This window comes from Brassica rapa, chromosome A09, assembly GCF_000309985.2.
Source record: "Brassica rapa cultivar Chiifu-401-42 chromosome A09, CAAS_Brap_v3.01, whole genome shotgun sequence".
In the NCBI taxonomy this organism is placed as follows: Eukaryota; Viridiplantae; Streptophyta; class Magnoliopsida; order Brassicales; family Brassicaceae; genus Brassica; species Brassica rapa.
The window spans coordinates 40825429-40844350 of NC_024803.2; the positions used below are offsets into that span (position 1 = coordinate 40825429).

Below are 18922 nucleotides of genomic sequence, written 5' to 3' on the forward strand. Positions count from 1 at the left end.
ATATTATTTATTCATTTGAAATAGTTGAACTTTTATATAACTTTTTCAACTAAAGTTGCTATATAAAAAAAAAAATATCCAGGCTTGCAGATATTTCGAAATCTCATGCAAAGACCTTGACTTCATACTTCAAAGAATAGACCAAGGAGGGAAGTTTCCACCTTCTGGAGAGTGACGAGGGTGTAAAACTAATTTGCTATTTTTTTATACGCCGAACTGGATAGTAATATAGATACTCACCGCTTGATCTGTAAATAAATTAAAAGCTTAGAAGAACCTAGCAAAGAATTATCAAAAAGATGACCGTTTCAGTGATTAAAAGCAATAATAATTCACAAGGTGGTCAAGGATTCTCGATCCTCTGTAACTTCAGCTCTCATGGGAGAAGCTCTTGCTGTGCGGCTTGCGGTTATGACCGCGTCCTCGTCAAATGTCCGATCGCTAGTAGTTCTATCTGATTCCCAGGTCCTCATCAACATGATCAGAGCCAAGGAATCTCGTCCGGAACTGTTTGGCATCTTGTTTGACGTCTATCACTTTAGTTCATCTTTTCAATGTATTTCCTTTGACTTTATTCCTCGCTCTTGTAATGATGCTGCTGATGAATTGGCTAAATCAGCTCTGGCATCTCTAAACTCTTCCTCCATTGTTGGAGGGTGACTCTGTTCCTAGATTTTATTATGAATGAATCGTAGTTTGCCCAAAAAAAAAAATTCACAAGGTGACAAGCCGACAGATATCATCAATTCATCATATAGTAACGGAAAAGGTGGAAACGAAAGCTCAATATTACCTAAAGTAAACAATATTTTGCTGATGTACCAAGTAAATAATCAACAGGTTTGACAACAACAAGGAAATCTATTCATACCGGGGGAAAACAACAACAAATGTAGACAGAAAATTTGACGAGAAAAAAAAAATAAAAAAGGGAAAAGTATTCATAAAATTAAATGTAAGGTGATTGATGAAGAATTAAAAGTATGAGGATAGATTTTGAAATAAGTCAAAAAGAAAGCCCCTCAAAAGAAACGCGGAAAGGACTAGCCGTTGGGTGTGGGGGTTTCTCAGATTCAAAATCTCTCTCTCACGCACCTTCGTAAAGACAAAACAAGCCTAAAACACGTTCATCTTCTTCTTCAACTCTACCACAAGACAGAGAGAACAGAAACCTCTCTCTCACTATCTCCTTCTCTCACATTCTTTTTTTAATTTTTTCTATCGCCGATCTGAGACGATTCTATATTCCTCGCTGCCTCTTCAGTTTTGTCTGTAAGTGTTTGATCTCTCAATCAATTTTCTGTGTATCTGTTCAGGTGAATTTTATTTTTATTTTAAGTTTCAGGTTTTGACGAAAAGCTATAGGATCGTCTAAAAAATTATCCCTAGATTTGATGAAAATTAAAAGCTTAATTGAGATGATGTCTCAGATCTGATGAACCAATCTGGAAACTTTTGTAGGGAAGTGACAATGAGAACTCCCGGAACTCCAGTTTCCAAAACAGACAGAACACAAGCTGTGACGCCAGGTGGAAGCAGCTCAAGATCGAGGGAGGAGAAGATTGTTGTTACTGTGAGGCTAAGGCCACTGAACAAGAAGGAGCTGCTAGCTAGAGACCAAGTGGCTTGGCAATGTGTTGATAGTCACACCATTGTCTCTAAACCACAAGCTCCTCATGAACGTTCTCATCACCAGTCCTCTTTTACCTTCGGTAAATAATTAAAGTCCATATCTCTGCCTTTGTGTTCTGTTTCCTGAGGAATCTTATGCCTAAATGCCCCCTTTTTGTTTCAGATAAAGTGTTTGGACCAGAGAGTTTCACTGAAGATGTGTATGAAGATGGTGTTAAGAATGTTGCATTATCTGCTTTGATGGGCATAAACGGTAGTTTGCAACTCTCTCTCTCTATGACTAAATCTCTCTTTACTTGGATTGATCATAGATGATTGATCCTTTTTTTAATGTTTCAGCTACAATATTTGCATATGGACAAACGAGCAGTGGGAAGACATATACCATGAGAGGAGTAACGGAGAAAGCTGTCAATGATATCTACAATCACATCATTAAGGTAAATAAAGCATTGCAATGATCAGAGTTGCAAATCAATGTTTTAGATGTCATTGACCATTATCATTTCTGTTTACAGACCCCTGAAAGAGATTTCACAATCAAGATTTCTGGTCTGGAAATATATAATGAGAATGTGAGGGATCTTCTCAATTCTGAGTCTGGTCGTGCACTTAAACTCCTTGATGACCCTGAGGTATCACTTATTTGCATTTGTTTATGGCCTTAAATTGAATGTACACTACAAACATAATGGTCTGGAATTGCAGAAAGGGACTGTGGTTGAAAAACTGGTGGAAGAAACTGCTAATAACGATCAACACTTGAGGCATCTGATTAGCATTTGTGAAGGTAACTTGAACTTGTTGTATTATATTCTCCAAGTTTATTCATTTTCTACACTTCTGACTGGTGTGTCTATTTTCTGATAGCTCAAAGGCAAGTTGGAGAGACTGCTTTGAATGATACAAGCTCCCGGTCACACCAAATAATCAGACTGGTAACGTTCTTGATTCATTATTTCCCTGGAAGTAAAATTTAATATACCCTTCATATTGCTGATAACATTTTCTTGATGGCAAAACAGACGATACAAAGTACTCACCGCGAGAATTCAGATTGTGTGAGGTCATACATGGCTAGTCTGGTAAAATAGTTACCTCTATGTTCAATTTTTTTCTCAAAATGTTTATCTAGAACTTTGTGGATTTAATTAATGTGTGTGTGAATGCATTTCAGAACTTTGTGGACTTAGCAGGAAGTGAACGAGCGTCACAGTCACAGGCAGATGGAACGAGACTCAGGGAAGGTTGCCATATTAATCTAAGTCTAATGACCCTTACAACTGTCATAAGGAAACTAAGGTAAGCTTCTTACATATATGTTGAGAGCGAAACTGAAATCACAAACTCTTGTTAATTAACAAACTTTAATCATCTGAATTTGTAAACTCTTCACAGTGTGGGGAAAAGATGTGGCCACATACCTTACAGAGACTCCAAGCTCACTCGGATATTACAACATTCACTCGGTGGAAATGCCCGAACAGCCATTATATGTACATTGAGTCCAGCTTCCACTCATGCTGAACAATCAAGAAATACTCTATACTTCGCCAACCGAGCCAAGGAAGTAACAAACAATGCTCAAGTGAATATGGTACTGATCTTTGTTCCATGCTTCTTGCTCTAACCTTGGATAAAAACAAACAAAATATTTACTTTCTGGTATTGTAACTACTACAGGTTGTCTCTGATAAGCAACTAGTGAAACATCTTCAGAAAGAAGTGGCTAGATTAGAGGCAGAGCGTCGCACCCCTGGTCCATCAACAGAAAAGGATTTTAAGATCCAGCAGGTTTCTAATTCTATTTACTTCAGTTCTGCCCAAACAGCAAATGCTTATAAAATGAACAAAAGGTTTGATGCATAGTTATGATTCTTTTTAGATGGAAATGGAAATGGAAGAGCTTAGGAGACAGAGAGATGATGCACAAATCCAACTTGAGGAGTTGCGCCAAAAGCTTCAAGGAGATCAACAACAAGATAAGGTCCTTAAGTCTACCTCTCTCCCTCTTTCTCTCTACTGTTTCTAAGCTTTGGCTGAGCTTAAACGTTTTGTTTGTAATCTCAGGGCTCAAATCCATTTGAATCACCAGACCCACCGGTCAGAAAATGTCTTTCCTATTCTGCAGCATTGACGCCTAGCGCGGAGAACAAGACTCTAAACCGGAATGAGAGAGCAAGAAAGACAACCATACGTCAATCTATGATACGCCAGTCATCAACAGCTCCTTTCACACTGATGCATGAGATCCGAAAACTCGAACACCTTCAAGAACAGCTTGGGGAGGAAGCAACAAAGGCACTTGAAGTACTCCAGAAGGAAGTAGCTTGCCACAGACTAGGGAACCAAGATGCAGCTCAGACGATCGCTAAGCTTCAAGCTGAGATAAGGGAGATGCGTACTGTGAGATCATCCACAGATGTCATAGCTCCTAACAAGAGTGTAAGTGCCAACCTCAAGGAAGAGATAACAAGGCTCCATTCACAAGGAAGCACAATCGCAAATCTGGAGGAGCAGCTTGATAAGCTGGTGATGTCGCTTCCAAGCAATATCAATGGTGGAGATGAAACCACCCCAAAGACCAAAAATCATCATCCAAAGAAGAAGAAGCTTCTTCCATTAACTCCAAGCCGCCAGAGTTTCTTGAAATCTCCATGCTCACCTCTTTCATCTTCCAAGCAAGTCTTGGACTGTGATGCCGAGAACAAAGCTCCTCAAGAGAACAACAGCTCTGCAACTACGCCACAAGAGACTCCACAGAAAGGAGAAGAAAGCGGAGATGTCTCGTCAAGAGAAAGCACTCCTCTAGGTTACAGGAGATCAAGCTCAGTGAACATGAAGAAAATGCAGCTAATGTTCCAAAACGCAGCGGAGGAGAACGTGAGAAGCATAAGAGCATACGTGACCGAACTCAAAGAGCGTGTGGCTAAACTGCAGTACCAGAAACAACTTCTCGTTCATCAGGTACTTGACTTGGAAAATGATGGAGCTGGATACAGCGTAGAGAACGAGGAGAAGACGGTAGAAGAAGACGAAGAGCTGAGTCAAGTGGCGTGGCATATAACTTTCATAGAGGAGAGAGAACAGATCTTAGAGCTGTGGCATGTCTGCCACGTCTCCATCATCCGCAGGACACAGTTCTATCTACTGTTTAAAGGTGATCAAACCGATCAAATCTACATGGAAGTGGAGCTAAGACGGTTAACTTGGTTAGAACAGCATCTCGCAGAAGTAGGTAACGCAACTCCAGCTAGAACTGGCGATGAACCTGCAGTTGTATCTCTATCATCAAGGTAAAGTGAACACACACATAAGTGAATATCTGACATTATTCATTTCAGTGTAACATTTGTTTATTCATTGATGCAGTATAAGAGCATTGAGAAGAGAGAGGGAGTTTTTGGCGAGAAGGATCAACTCGAGATTGACGCCTGAGGAGAGAGAGGAGCTGTACATGAAATGGGACGTGCCTCTGGAAGGGAAACAGAGGAAGCTACAGTTCGTGAACAAGCTATGGACTGATCCTTACGACTCAAGGCACGTGCAAGAGAGTGCAGAGATTGTTGCGAAGCTTGTTGGGTTCTGCGAAAGTGGTAACATCTCTAAAGAGATGTTTGAGCTCAACTTCGCACTGCCTTGTGATAAGAGACAGTGGAACATTGGCTGGGACAACATCTCTAATCTTCTTCATCTCTGAAGAATTTATATTTGTAAAAAAAATACACGACACAGAGTACTCTCTTGGTTATATCATTGTGTTTGTAGTACTAATACCTTGTCAAATTTGAGACTAAAAAACTATAACGATCAGATGATTACCATATCCATGAAGAATAAAATTGGGCTTTATTGTGCTGAAGTAGAGAAAATAGCTTTGAATATTGTATTTCTGGAGATTTTAAGACAAAACTGAATTCGATTTCTGAAACCTGAAACTTTTATGCAAGGACAGGCCCTTATTTTCTGAGGAACACTGTAATATTGGAGCACTGAGTGTTACCAAAAACTATGATAAATAATGACAACAACTGAACAAATATTCAATCAAAACAAGCTTCACTCTTCTATGTTTGAAAAATGTAATTCTAGATTTCCCTCTCCCTGTGCTCAGGTGATGATGAACTGTATCAGAATCACAGAAAGGAAACAGCTAAACAATTCCCAGCAATGGCGTTTGTTAGAGATACTGTTGGTTTACGTATGCCTGTCGAAGAACTTCTCTATGAGTACAGAGAAAGTCGCAAAGCCAGCGCAACCTATACACGCAGCTTTTGGCCCACCTGAGAAACAAAATCATATTCATCAAGAATCAGGCCATTGCAAAACCTCTTTTAAAGTTCTAAAGTCCACAGAAAATGATAAGACATTAATTACCTCGGGCAGACATTGAGCCACCGGTCACACATCCAGCAAAAGCGGTGTTTGTTGTGTCATGCTTCGCCCTTGCCTTTTTTTTAGAGAGAAGTAAATCGACAGTAAGGACTTTGAAGTAATGATTCGAGAGTTCACAAATAATGTGTGTTACCTTCTCGATAATGCATTCAGCAGCAGAGAAAACCAAACCCATAACCGCAAAAGTCTTGCAAGAACTCCAACTCCTAGACCCCATTTGTTTAGCAGTGAAGACAAACTGCTGCCTACCAGTCATGGTATCATTCGTTATAGGATTATCCAATGCTCCCAAGAACAAACCCATCATCAACCCAAGTCCTCCTCCTATAACACAACTCCATAGACAATAGAAACAAAATCAAAATCCATATTCATTACAAAGAAAACAAATCTATTACCAACGAGCAAACATTAGTAGCTTTATTTACATTCGATTCAACAACTAACCTAACCAAATCCCACTAAACTTCAACTAAAACATTATCACTAGTAGAAAGCTATGAACTTTCTACAAATCTATTACCAGAGAGCAAACATCAGTAGCTTTATGTCAGAAATAACAATTAATCTAAACGTCTTATAATCTGCAAGTGTTCTATTTAACGAGCTTAGGAAACATACTCACTAGCACAAAGCTAAAGACTTTAAACAAATCTAGCGATATAGATCGAAAAAAGAGAGAGGTTTTGGAACAGACCCATGACTCCACTAGCAACACTTTTGACGGCGCAGTTGTTCCAAACCTCTTGGGCTCGCATCTCCTCTATCGTTGGCATCCGGATCGGCTCGATCTGAGTAACGCTCTCATTTGAGCTCGAAGAACCAGCGGCTGGTTCGGCATTTGCATCCGCCATTTTCAGAGGTGTGGAGAGCAGGAGGATCCGACAGGATTAATGTCATAAAAGGAAGGGAAGAAACAGATCAAGCGTTCGCGATTCTCGGGCCTTGGAGAGAGAGAGAGAGAAAACGAATCAGGGTTTATCTTGCCGTGGTCTTAGGGTTTAAGCCACAACTATGACCATTTCAGGCCCATTAGTGTGTAAATGGGCCTATACTCAGCCCTCAAGAGACACGACACAGAGTTGAACGATGGTCTTCTGTTTTCGTATGCTACGTCACCACTACTCAATATTTTTTATTTACCTTTTTAGAATAGTTTTTATTTTATTCTGCTACTTTATTTCTACAATAATCACGTCGCTTTTCATTTCCTGAACCATAAAAAGTTAATTTTTAATTAGTTTGGAATAAACTGGATTGAACACTACTCATAAAAAGTTTATTTACTTTATCATTTGTTAATTTGTTTTATAATGCTAACAGCTTGCTTAGGCGATAAATATATTATCAGGTAGGTGTGGACTTTTAGCCGAGGACGGAAAAAATGCGTATTTCTCTCCAATTTGATCGGCTGGCGATATCTTTTATATACAGAGTATCTACGTATGCTTCAAATAAAATTCTTCAAACCTTATTATAAACTAGTACTTCCACATATATAAATAATATATGCGTCGCAAAAAATCGAATATAATACTTTATACGTACCGAATACCAAAATAGCTGTACCTAAAATCTGGTTTACCAGAAACCAACGTCTTCATTGACCATTTTCCTTTTTATCCGATGAAGCAAAACACAGACTGATTATAGCTGTCCGATTAATACTTAAGCGGCTAATAAACAATATCCTGTCGAACTCAGTTACTTGCATGCTAAGTAACCGAAAAGCATACAACTATACCTCATGGTTCATTCTAATATCTATAACTTGAAAAATGTATAGTTAAACTAAAACTCAATACCGTGAACAACAAAATATAAAGAACCAAAAATAATCGTCTACGACTGGTAATATATAAAAGTATTTAACAATCCTCAAGATTTTATTCATTTAGCTCTCCACGATCGTCTCCAGTCCAGGCCTCCAAGATCCATATTTAGATTCGTATAGAATTTTTTCTTCTTGGGTTTCTCTTATTTCCACACCTGCAAGATCATGATGATGATGATGATCAAGATCATCATCATCAACGGACATTGAGTTTCTTCTTCTATCTCCGGACACTGGAAACATACAAACAGGGAACATTCTCTTCAAATGGTTATACCGACTTTCGTTGAGTATCTCTGCTGATTTTTCCGAGATGAGATCGAGCTCTTCTTGTGTTAAGACAGAGAATAGCATGTCTGTCGGAAGGAGGAGGTAAAGATGACGTCTAGGCCGCAAAAACTCGTCGGGAGATACGGCGGTGACTCGGTGTCCTATTTGGAGCAAAGTTGAGTCGGTGATAAAGTGAGTGGAGTTCTGAGAGACGATATCGGAAGTCTTGATGGGTTTAGAGAAGACCTCGAGCGTTCCGGTGAAAGGAGATAAGATTTTGACTACTCCTGATGATGAATGTGATGATATGATCAATGGTGCGCATGAAGATGTGTTTCCCATTATTGTAACCAAAGTAGAAGAATGAGAGAAAGACAGAGTCAAAGAGGGAAGTTCGTAGAAATGGGCTTGGTTTTATAATTATGTGGAATATATATAGTTGTGTTAGTTTATGGATTAAGTGGTGATTAAGTATTAATTATTTTTGCTGGTTGTATACAACTGTGTGTATCTTTTTCCTCTACGGATTATAGTTGTCGCTTCTTATCTTTATTGGGGACTTTGTCTGATAGGTATAGTTGGGTAATCAAATTACAAAAAGTAATGTTTCTCCTTTCAAGTTTTAGCAATATTAATGTGGTCGCTACTTACTTAATTTTCATGATATTTTGTCAGAGTCAGTCCTTACAAGACCCGCTTAATTGTTTAACTTTCTTTCTACCAAACACTAAAAATTACTAAAATTTAATGTATATTTTATCTGTGACAGGTCATTTAGAACTAGATGTTCTTATTCAGCAAAACAGCATGAATCAAGGCGGTTGGAAAAAAATAGAAAAAATATTTTTTTTATGTCTTACGGTTTTCGACCGTTTAAAAAATTAGTTGGTTTTGAACAAAAGTCTAAAGAAATAGTTATAAGTACAGTAAGGTGTAATTTTTGTAAACCTAGTTCAAAATAGTACTGGTACTGTATTTATGGGGTCCCCTATTTATGTATATTCAAACTGTTAAAATGTAATAAAATAAAAAATCATGACTTAGCGACATATTTATTAACAACATATCTTCCATTCTCTTGCTACTATATATATATTTAGTTTGTTTTCCCCTAAAAATAAATACGTAAATATTTTTTATGCTTTTGATACATAATCCGATTAAAAGTAAGAAAAACCTTTGATGGTACAATATAATTTTAAGTTTATATACGGAAAAACTGACATTGTATAATTTTGTACGAAAATTATAACACTACCCATCAGGCCATCACTAATCCACTCAAGTCACTACATATATATAGTATAGCGTTTGTTTTCTGTAATCTAATTGAGATCGCCCGTTTACACCAACGGATGTGCTGTGAATATATATATATATATATATATTTAAATTAATGAATAAATAATTAGTTGATGATTATTATGGTAGATCAGTGAAGAGAAAGAAAAATACATGCATGAAGGATGGGTGTGATTGTGAAGAGCTGGATGATTGGGCTGAGCTCAAGTCACGACGTTACCTAACTCACCAGTAGAGAGGCTAAAAGCCTAACACAAAGATTACATAAGTAGGTACCATGAAACAAAGTAATATATCATATCTATACAGCTCATTAGCTGTCTGGATACATCATCATACCTCTACATCTATAGATCTTTGTTAGTTGCCCCATTTTATATGACCATTAATCAACGTTTATATGACAGAAACTAGAAAAAAGCAAGCCATATGTGATCATATATTTTGTAAATTTGCTTATTCAAATGTACACGATAAATTCATGTGATACTTTACCTTACCAATATACTAAGTTCGATATTAAATTTTGGGTATGAATACTTTGTAATTGGTTAATTAAGAAAATTACATATACACAATTTAATAGCAATAATTAGGCTTTACATGATGTAAAATTAATGCATAAAATTATTGTTGACCCGTCTTAACTTATCTCTTCGTATTGTTTTTTTTTTTTAAACTATTATCTCTTCGTATTGTTGTATGTGATTTTATTTTTAAAGTCCCCTCGACTCTTCTTGAGACTCAACTTGTGTTTGTTGTTTACTCTTGCTAATTTTATTTATTTTGTCCTTCAACCTAACAACTAAAATAAATTAAACCGAATCCATTTGATGAACTGTATCAAGATTTATTAAATCGATAATCTTAAAGCACAGAGTGACAATATTTGTATAACATTATATAAACACATTTTTAGAATTAAAGCGAAAAGGACATCTCAAGTAGCTATCTTCAACATATTTAAAACATGGAATGATTATTAGTTGCAACGTCAAAATCTTGACAGTGCCTAAAAAGCTAGCTTCCTAAACACTAATAAAGAGGCATATATCTATTTTATACTACTTGAGCTTCACATATATATATTATACACCATATTTCGTATTAATAGTTTGAACTATAACATCATAGTATCATTCATCATATTATACATTCATAATTCAGATTGAGTTGTGGTCATGTACATGTTTGTCAATCGTATTGTACGTAGACATAACATGCATCATTAGCTAAATGCATTGAACTAGTAACATCATACTAGTATCATCTTTTTCTCAAAAGAAGACGAAAATAAAATAAAAATAAAAACCGTAATGAGATGGTTTATAAATTTTGGCGCTAAATAAGTTAGAGAAAATGTTTGCAAATAGCTGTTGGAAATCATTAATATTATTAGAATTTTCTCATTACATATGAATATTAATTTTTCTTTTTGCACACAACATATGAGTACGTAACCAAACATAATTTTTTTTTTTTTTTGGGTATAAAACCAAACATAATTTCGAACAGAATAAACCTATCTAACAACGAATAAAGACGTAAATGTGATATATAGTAGTAGATCAGAAGAAGGTTGTTGCCAATGCCACGATAGTCGATGCGAAGCTTAGTCCGGCGAAGTTGATGGCCGGAGCAGAGCTTGTCGGTGAGGTCGTTGAAGAAGAAGCTCCGGTGGAACCGCTTCCTGTTGATTTATTTTGAAACAAAACTAAATACTCCAGAACATTTATTTTCAAATCAAAAAGTGAAATATTAAAGGAAAATTTACAAAAAAAAAAAAAATCGCCAACCGTTTATAGTAAGGATTGTAAAACTTTTTCATTTTCTTTCTATTTACTAACCCAATACTATTTAAAAAAAATCGTAAAAACATGAGAATAACTTTTAAAAAAATTTAAAATTTATGTGTTTACCAGTGGAAGACACCGGAGGAGTTTTGGGAGTTGCCGGCGACGTCGAATTCGTAGTAGTACCTTGGTCAACACGAAATTTAAAAGCTAATTAGGAACCAAAAAAACAGTAACAAGAAATCTATTAAACGGCGTCGTAATAAGTTACTCACCACCCGCGGGGCTGGCTTTGCATAGTGAGATGTCAGGGTTGGCGCCACAAGCTTTAGGGAGATCAAGAGCGTTGTCTTTAGTGAGGTTAAGCGATTTGAGCATATCTACGTTGTTGAACACGGAGCAAAGACACGTCGCGTCGTTGGCGACGATCGCCTTCATCGGCAGGCAACACGATGGAGGCGGTGGTGGAATCACCGAGTGGAGAAACGGCTGACACGGCATAAGTTTCTGTATACACGGCATTGCCTGAGCATCTCCTCCTCCGCCGCCTCCACCGCTCGGTGGTGCAGTTGCGGCGTTAGATGATGATACGGAGTAAAGTACAAAAAAGACGGCGACGGTGAATCTAACAATCTCCATTTTGAAAAACAATATTAGTTATTGTAAGATGGTTTCTTTATCTTGTGTTTGAATGTTGTGTGAATTTGTAATAGATTTCCACATGTATTTATATACACAACACACACGTCGACGTTGGATTTTTTGAGAAACAGTTACTAAACCTTTTCTGATCCGATCATTACGCAACGGATCAAAGACTAAAATCTTGGTTATTTAGTTAAATCCAAAACTAATCCAAAAATAGACGAAAGATTGTTATTACATCACGACAACAAAAATTACATGATATGTTTTCTTGTGGTCGTCAACCATGTTCTCCAATCTCATCTAACAATTCAAAAATATCCTCATTTTTATTATATTTAAATATGTATGATATTTTGGCCCATTCCAAAAATATTATGGTGGAAGCTGAATGAGGCAGACTACCCGGTGCAAAGGATAGCTTGAGATGATGAAGATCATGAAGCAAAGCAAAGCTCACCAACGTTGTTTTTATGAGAAAATAAATCCAATCTCTAACCTAACAACTATCCATATTCGCGCACTAAACCAATGAACAATGAGAATTTTCAGGCTCAGGAATTTATTTAGACTGGTATAATGCCAATGTCCATAGAAAATACACCGAGACCGCCCCAAACCTCAAGCTCAATTTACTTAAGGTTAATCAATACAAGAGAGTGGCGAAACAGAAGAAAGTCTATGACCAAGAAGTAATTCAATTGTTACAGTGGATGTTGATGAAGCTTGATGACAGAGAAGATTCAAGAATAACTCCTTGATCCTTTTCTATGTATGCATATAAATAAGCAAAATAAAAAGTACTCCAATTTAGACAACCCAAGTAACCAACCAAAGAGGGCGTGAAGCTTAACTGAATAATCTAAATTCGGCAGAAAGGTTTTAAGATCATTCTTGATCAGAATCCTTCTAGTCTCGACATCAATGATTATGCACCTCCAAGCTCCAGCCACACATACTGCCTGCCACCAAGACAAAGCTCCTCCGTCTCTCCCATATATTGGTTCACGACCAAGGTTGTAGGTTGGTAGTGATAGGATTCTTAGGGAACCGAGGCGAAGGACAACTTGGATCAGGTTTGTGACTTTTGAGAAGCAATGATTCACAAATGAAACGTTAAGTCGACACACTGTTTAGATTAGTAATTGATGATGTCATACTTTTAAATGAATTGAAAACTTGACCATTGGATTGTGTAAGGAAGCCATTTCTACCATTCGATTTAACTTTTATTTTCCTATGAAAAAATGTTGACTTCATCAGAGACAAAAAGTGGGTTTGCTATTATATATAGATAGATTTTCTCATTACATATGAATATTAAGTTTTTCTTTTTGAACACAACATATGAATATTAAGTAACCAAAAATAAGTTCAAACAGATTAAACCTATCTAACAATGAATAAAGACGTAAATGTAATATATAGTAGTAGATCAGAAGAAGGTTGTTGCCAATGCCACGATAGTCGATGCGAAGCTTAGTCCGGCGAAGTTGATGGCCGGAGCAGAGCTTGTCGGTGTGGACGACGTCGAATTCGTAGTAGGACCTTGGTCAACACAGAATTTAAAAGCTAATTAGGAACAAAAAAACAGTAACAAGAAATCAATTAAACGGCGTCGTAATAAGTTACTCACCATCCGCGGGGCTGGCTTTGCATAGTGAGATGTCAGGCTCGGCGTCACAAGCTTTAGGGATATCAAGAGCGTTGTCTCTAGTGAGGTTAAGCGATTTGAGCATATCCACGTTGTTGAACACGGAGCAAAGACACGGAGCATCGTTGGCGACCATCTCCTTCATCGACAGGCAACACGATGCAGGCAGTGGTGGAATCACCGAGTGGAGATACGGCTGACACGACTTAAGTTTCTGTATACACGGCAGTGCCCGAGCATCTCCTCCTCCGCTGCCTCCACCGCTAGGAGGTGCAACTGCGGCGTTAGATGATGAGACAGAGACAAGTACAAAAAAGACAGCGACGGTGAATCTAACAATCTTCATTTTCAAAAACAAAGAGCTTTGAAACAATGTATGTAGTTCTTGTAAGACGGTGGTGTCTTTATCTTGTGTTTGAATGTTTTGTGAATTTGTAATACATTTCAGCATGTATTTATATACGTAACACACACGTTGACGTTGGTTATAATTTTGAATCTATTCTACTTCTTGCTGGTTTTTCGAGAAACAGCAAATCTTCCGATCATTACGCAACGGTTCCATAAGACTAAAGGTCTGGATTAATTAGTTAATTAAATCAAACTAATCCAAAATAGACTTGTCAGTTGCAAGAGTTTGGGTAATCATTTGATATAGAAAGTCAAGTGATCCGTAACCTTAAATTTATAAATAGAAGAAAAACTGTTATTACATCACAACAACAGAAATTACATAATATGAATATATATGTTGTCTTGTGGTTGTCAACCATGTTCCCAAATCTCACCTTGGCAAATACAATTTTAGCTTCTGCTAGATAGTTAAAAAAAGACTTAACGGCTGGGGCTTTGTCATTTCTTTTGGAGACAGAATAATATCCATTTAGTCTTCGTTCTTAAACAAATAATTAGAATCTAATCCGCTATTTTATTTCATTTTGATTAAAGATTTTGAACTTATATGAAAATTTGTTGTAAGTGTTTAGAGTTTGATCAAATATGGAGTTCACTTTTAGATAAATTTGTGGCATATATTTCATTTAGTTATTTATGCTTTTTTTTTTTTGGGTCTAGAGATCAAAATTGTTTATGCTAGTTTTTATTTAAAGCATTTATGACAAAGTAATTTTTATGTGTTTATGTTTTAATAAGTCATATTTTACAGTTTATGGTGGAAAAACAAATTTAAAAAAATTGTAAAATAATATATTAGTTATTCAAATTTTTTTTTTTGAAAATAGTAAGTTTCAAATTCGTCGGGGCAACCTAAGATATTAATTGAAATAAAATTCAATCTCTTTATTAATAAATATATTAACACACCTTGACGAAAATATTAGTTGCTAGTGATCTTAGAACACCCTCGTTAAAAAATATTTTATGAGAAGTTTTTAAAATATTATGAAATATAATATACTATACAAGTTATTATGTTGGTATTTCAAAATTATGAGAAAGAAATACTTGTTGTTCATGATCATGAACAAACATCTTGTTCCATGTTATTCTCTTCTTTTTTCCTTTATGTCTTCGATTTTTCACTCGCTTACTAGTATATTTACAGAAACTACAAACAAAAAGTTGATGTTTCTAAAATACTTTTCTAGATTTTCATCTTATATTTTTTTTTTTCATTTAACTAAAATCAGATCTATATTTTTTCACATGTAGTTATATACTATATCACAACATCTAAATGTTAAATACAAAGTTTTATTTTCTTAACTTTTTCTCTTATTTGTGCTCAAATTTTATTTATGTTTTGCTTATATTTGTGTGTGTGTACATATGGTTATAAACATAAGAGAGAATTGATGAAATAAAATGAATGAGATTAGATGAATGTAATATATGAAAAATAAAATAAATTCGTTTCATTCATTCCTCATTAAAATCGTTTATCATATAGTAGCACCAAATCGACTTCTAACACCCGGGGAAGTCAAAATCTTGACAGTAGCTAAAAGCTAGCTTCGGAAAAAGTTAGCTATTAAACTCTAATGATGTACATATCTATTTTATACTACTTGAGGTATATTATACACCATAATTTATATTAATAGTTTGAACTAGCTAGTAACATTATAATGTTATATATTCATAATTCAGATTGAGTTGTGGCTATGTAGATGTTTGTTAATCGAATTGTATGTAGGCAAGACGTACATACTAGCTAAATGGTTTATAATATTCCAACTAGCTCGTTTTCTCCTCGACTCTTTGGTATTTAAAAGAAGACGAAATATAAAATAAAAAACTGTAATAAGATGTTAGAGAACGTTGGTAAAGAACTGTTGAAAATTAGAAATATTATTAGAATTTTCTCAATACATATTTAATCAGTTACCAAACATAATTTCAAACAAATTAAACCTATCTAATAATGAATAAATACGTAATGTAAATAGTAGATCAGAAGAAGGTTGCTGCCAATGCCACGATAGTCGATGCGAAGCTGAGTCCGGCGAAGTTGATGGCGGGGGCAGAGCTTGTCGGTGTTGACGTTGAAGAAGCTGATGCTCCGGTGGTACCGCTTCCTGTTGATTTATTTTAAAACAAAACTAAATACTCCACAACCGCTTATTGTAAAACTTTCTTTCTATTTACTACCCGAATACATAAAAAAAAAAATTCCTAAATCCATGAGAATAACTTTTACAAAATTCGAAGATTATGTGTTCATACCAGTGGAAGTCGCCGGAGGAGTTTTGGGAGTTGCCGGCGACGTCGAATTCGTAGTAGTACCTTGGTCAACACGAAATTTAAAAGCTAATTAGGAACCAAAAAAACAGTAACAAGAAATCTATTAAACGGCGTCGTAATAAGTTACTCACCACCCGCGGGGCTGGCTTTGCATAGTGAGATGTCAGGGTTGGCGCCACAAGCTTTAGGGAGATCAAGAGCGTTGTCTTTAGTGAGGTTAAGCGATTTGAGCATATCTACGTTGTTGAACACGGAGCAAAGACACGTCGCGTCGTTAGCGACGATCGCCTTCATCGGCAGGCAACACGATGGAGGCGGTGGTGGAATCACCGAGTGAAGAAACGGTTGACACGGCATAAGTTTCTGTATACACGGCATTGCCTGAGCATCTCCTCCTCCTCCGCCTCCACCGCTGGGTGGTGCAATTGCGGCGTTAGATGATGATACGGAGTAAAGCACAAAAAAGACGGCAGCAACGGCGAATCTAACAATCTCCATTTCAGAAACAAAGAGCTTTGAAACAAAGTATGTAGTTCTTGTAAGACGGTGGTGTATCTTGTGTTTGAATGTTTTGTGACTTTGTGATACATTTCCAGATGTATTTATATGTACATAACACCCACGTTGACGTTAGTTACAATTTTGAATCTAATTCGCTTTCTGGCTCCTTTTTCCAGAAACAGTTACTAAATCTGTTCTGATCCGATGATTACGCAATAGATCGAAGACTAAGATCTGGATTATTTAGTTAAATCCAAAACTAATCCAAAAATAGAGTTGTCTTGTCAGTTGTAACAGTTTAGGTTTGATATAGAAAGTCGAATGATCCGTAACCTTAAATTTAGAAATAGAAGAAAGATTGTTATTACATCACAACAACAGAAATTACATAATATGAATATGAATATACATGTTTTCTTGTGGTTGTCAACCCTGTTCTCGAATCTCACATTGGCACTACAAAATTATCATCATTTAAAAAAAAATTATATATGTGTGTGATAATCTAATAATAAACATGCAAGACTCATCAAATTAGATTCACAGAAACAGAACATGATTGAAATTAAACAATACTAATATATGTATATATATATATATATACATATATTAGTAGTTCTATACTAACCCTCAACTTAGCAATCGAAAAAAACAGATCATATATATGATATGGATCGGTCCGACTTAGCGGATATGGTGGACTCACAAATAATAGAAAAAGGACAAAAGAAAACATAACAAGAGTTAGGGTTTAGAAACTTTTGCTATAACTTTGTAAAAAACAAAAAATTTCTCTGAAAATAAAGTTTTCTATAGTCATTTATTTTAATTTTTTTGAGGTTTTTTTATTACAAGTTTAAAAAAAAAAAATTAAAAAGTTGATTGATTGATATTATATGACGTTGAACTAAATTTTAGTTCTCTAAAGCATCTACAACTACAACTAATCACTCATATATGATTGTTTTCTTGGATACTAAAATACGCTTATTTAAAGACATCGAATATTTACTTGTGTATTTTATTCTAAATATTTTGGGTACCTGTTTGGGTATTTTGGATATGGGATAGTATGAATATGAACCTAGAGAATCCAGTTATTAGTATCTTAGCTATTTTCGGTGCCGTTTGATTCATATATTAGTTTTAGTATCCGGAAAATATCTGAGAATAGCTAGATACTTTATAATGTTTCAGTTTGGATAATATTTAGGGAAAACATATTAATAAACAACTTTAATTATAATTGCCAACTTAATACACAGAGTTTTAAAGTGACCGAAACAATACACAATCTAAATTTTTTTGGTTTCTTAATAAACGAAGCTATTACTTCGAATGGTTAACACGATTGACGACACTTTAGATAGACACCGTAAACAGAAACGTTAAATACATTTTTTAGAGCTAAACCATGGTTAAAAAATTAATCTCTATCTGGTGATTTCCCAAATCGAAAACCTAAATTCTAAAATCGTTTCTTCCCAAATCATAACGAATCGTCTTCTTCTCTCTGTCGGAGATGATAGCTATGTACTCATAGTTGTTAGTTTTGTGTTACAGCGAAATTGATGGTTTGAAGATGCACATTGGCTATGTCAAAAAAAGGTGGGAAGTTCTCTTACTCGGGTGGAGTTTATGTCAGAGATTTGTTCATCCACCTAGATCTTCTTACATGGTCGACTTTCGAGAATTTCATTGCAGACAGAGGAATAAGAGTAAGGTGAAGCAGGTTTTGTATAAGATTGTCAATGAATGTAATATCTGCAGCAAGATCGATATAAAAAAGATGCTGAGATTATGAAGTTGTGTGAAGAAACTAAAATCCTTAGCGAAGTTGATTTCTATATTGTGTATGAAGAGAAAAATACAGATGAAGAGAAGAGTGAAGATGAAGAGTTAAAAACAGAGAGGAAGTAAGTGATGAAGAAGAAACTATGAGAATGTAATTAGAGAAGAACAAGAAAAAGCTGCAAGTGGTCATCACTCAGAAGATGATGAGCAAATTTTGGGTCAGGGAGCTGAAGATGTTCGATTCCAGTGTTTGTTTTCACAGGCTGAAGAGACCCATCCTACAGAATCAAATCATGTTCCTGATGAAGAAATTAAAACTGATAGTGAAGATGAGAGGCCTCTTCAAGGAGATGAGTTATATGAATGAATGTGAGATTTCTAGTTAAAGTCTTTTGTCTT

At 35.8% G+C, this 18922-nt stretch overlaps 6 protein-coding genes across 8 annotated transcripts; 1 reads left to right on the forward strand and 5 right to left on the reverse strand.

Moving 5' to 3' along the window:
• Window positions 1–111: 111 nt before the first annotated feature.
• LOC103842704 (kinesin-like protein KIN-7A) lies at window positions 112–5458 on the forward strand. Of its 3 annotated transcripts, XM_009119368.3 has the most exons (15): window positions 112–339; window positions 722–1272; window positions 1462–1712; window positions 1796–1885; window positions 1972–2072; window positions 2151–2267; window positions 2341–2422; window positions 2503–2570; window positions 2658–2717; window positions 2810–2934; window positions 3031–3229; window positions 3316–3426; window positions 3518–3619; window positions 3703–4928; window positions 5005–5458. In XM_009119368.3, exons 3-15 carry the CDS (start codon window positions 1472–1474, stop codon window positions 5330–5332), a joined length of 2850 nt encoding a protein of 949 aa, XP_009117616.1. In that variant the 5' UTR covers window positions 112–339; window positions 722–1272; window positions 1462–1471; the 3' UTR covers window positions 5333–5458. The 3 variants fall into 3 exon arrangements, with proteins under 3 accessions (XP_009117616.1, XP_033136944.1, XP_033136945.1); XM_033281053.1 differs by lacking the exon at window positions 112–339 and having other exon boundaries at window positions 1062–1274; XM_033281054.1 differs by lacking the exon at window positions 112–339 and having other exon boundaries at window positions 1112–1316.
• A 73-nt stretch (window positions 5459–5531) lies between these two features.
• Window positions 5532–7016, reverse strand: LOC103842705 (mitochondrial import inner membrane translocase subunit TIM22-4). The gene is made up of 4 exons (XM_009119369.3): window positions 6725–7016; window positions 6161–6351; window positions 6010–6082; window positions 5532–5915 (listed from the first exon to the last, which is right to left on the reverse strand). The coding sequence occupies exons 1-4, from the start codon at window positions 6879–6881 to the stop codon at window positions 5830–5832; spliced, it is 507 nt and encodes a 168-aa protein (XP_009117617.1). The 5' UTR covers window positions 6882–7016; the 3' UTR covers window positions 5532–5829.
• Window positions 7017–7177: 161 nt separating this feature from the next.
• On the reverse strand, window positions 7178–9717 carry LOC103842706. The gene has a single exon (XM_009119370.2). It carries the CDS (start codon window positions 8471–8473, stop codon window positions 7922–7924), a length of 552 nt encoding a protein of 183 aa, XP_009117618.1. The 5' UTR covers window positions 8474–9717; the 3' UTR covers window positions 7178–7921.
• Window positions 9718–10097: 380 nt separating this feature from the next.
• On the reverse strand, window positions 10098–13467 carry LOC103842707 (lipid transfer-like protein VAS). The gene is made up of 3 exons (XM_009119371.3): window positions 11502–13467; window positions 11353–11412; window positions 10098–11123 (listed from the first exon to the last, which is right to left on the reverse strand). The coding sequence occupies exons 1-3, from the start codon at window positions 11863–11865 to the stop codon at window positions 11002–11004; spliced, it is 546 nt and encodes a 181-aa protein (XP_009117619.2). The 5' UTR covers window positions 11866–13467; the 3' UTR covers window positions 10098–11001.
• On the reverse strand, window positions 13136–14036 carry LOC103842708 (protein YLS3-like). The gene has a single exon (XM_018655057.2). The coding sequence runs from the start codon at window positions 13974–13976 to the stop codon at window positions 13500–13502; it is 477 nt and encodes a 158-aa protein (XP_018510573.1). The 5' UTR covers window positions 13977–14036; the 3' UTR covers window positions 13136–13499.
• Window positions 14037–14569: 533 nt separating this feature from the next.
• Window positions 14570–16775, reverse strand: LOC103842709 (lipid transfer-like protein VAS). The gene is made up of 3 exons (XM_033281057.1): window positions 16360–16775; window positions 16211–16270; window positions 14570–16062 (listed from the first exon to the last, which is right to left on the reverse strand). The coding sequence occupies exons 1-3, from the start codon at window positions 16724–16726 to the stop codon at window positions 15938–15940; spliced, it is 552 nt and encodes a 183-aa protein (XP_033136948.1). The 5' UTR covers window positions 16727–16775; the 3' UTR covers window positions 14570–15937.
• Between the last annotated feature and the right edge of the window lie 2147 nt (window positions 16776–18922).

Excerpts from the sequence above, each read along its gene's own strand:
- LOC103842704 (XM_009119368.3), top strand. The coding sequence starts at position 1,472 with ATGAGAACTCCCGGAACTCCAGTTTCCAAAACAGACAGAACACAAGCT. Across the intron at positions 2,073-2,150 it reads TCTACAATCACATCATTAAG|ACCCCTGAAAGAGATTTCAC; the intron begins GTAAATAAAGCA and ends TTCTGTTTACAG. Across the intron at positions 4,929-5,004 it reads GTTGTATCTCTATCATCAAG|TATAAGAGCATTGAGAAGAG; the intron begins GTAAAGTGAACA and ends TCATTGATGCAG.
- LOC103842705 (XM_009119369.3), bottom strand. The coding sequence starts at position 6,881 with ATGGCGGATGCAAATGCCGAACCAGCCGCTGGTTCTTCGAGCTCAAAT. Across the intron at positions 6,083-6,160 it reads CTGAATGCATTATCGAGAAG|GCAAGGGCGAAGCATGACAC; the intron begins GTAACACACATT and ends TCTAAAAAAAAG. Across the intron at positions 5,916-6,009 it reads TGGCTCAATGTCTGCCCGAG|GTGGGCCAAAAGCTGCGTGT; the intron begins GTAATTAATGTC and ends TTTGTTTCTCAG.
- LOC103842706 (XM_009119370.2), bottom strand. The coding sequence starts at position 8,473 with ATGGGAAACACATCTTCATGCGCACCATTGATCATATCATCACATTCA.
- LOC103842707 (XM_009119371.3), bottom strand. The coding sequence starts at position 11,865 with ATGGAGATTGTTAGATTCACCGTCGCCGTCTTTTTTGTACTTTACTCC. Across the intron at positions 11,413-11,501 it reads CAAAGCCAGCCCCGCGGGTG|GTACTACTACGAATTCGACG; the intron begins GTGAGTAACTTA and ends GTGTTGACCAAG. Across the intron at positions 11,124-11,352 it reads TCCTCCGGTGTCTTCCACTG|GAAGCGGTTCCACCGGAGCT; the intron begins GTAAACACATAA and ends ATAAATCAACAG.
- LOC103842708 (XM_018655057.2), bottom strand. The coding sequence starts at position 13,976 with ATGCTGAAATGTATTACAAATTCACAAAACATTCAAACACAAGATAAA.
- LOC103842709 (XM_033281057.1), bottom strand. The coding sequence starts at position 16,726 with ATGGAGATTGTTAGATTCGCCGTTGCTGCCGTCTTTTTTGTGCTTTAC. Across the intron at positions 16,271-16,359 it reads CAAAGCCAGCCCCGCGGGTG|GTACTACTACGAATTCGACG; the intron begins GTGAGTAACTTA and ends GTGTTGACCAAG. Across the intron at positions 16,063-16,210 it reads TCCTCCGGCGACTTCCACTG|GAAGCGGTACCACCGGAGCA; the intron begins GTATGAACACAT and ends ATAAATCAACAG.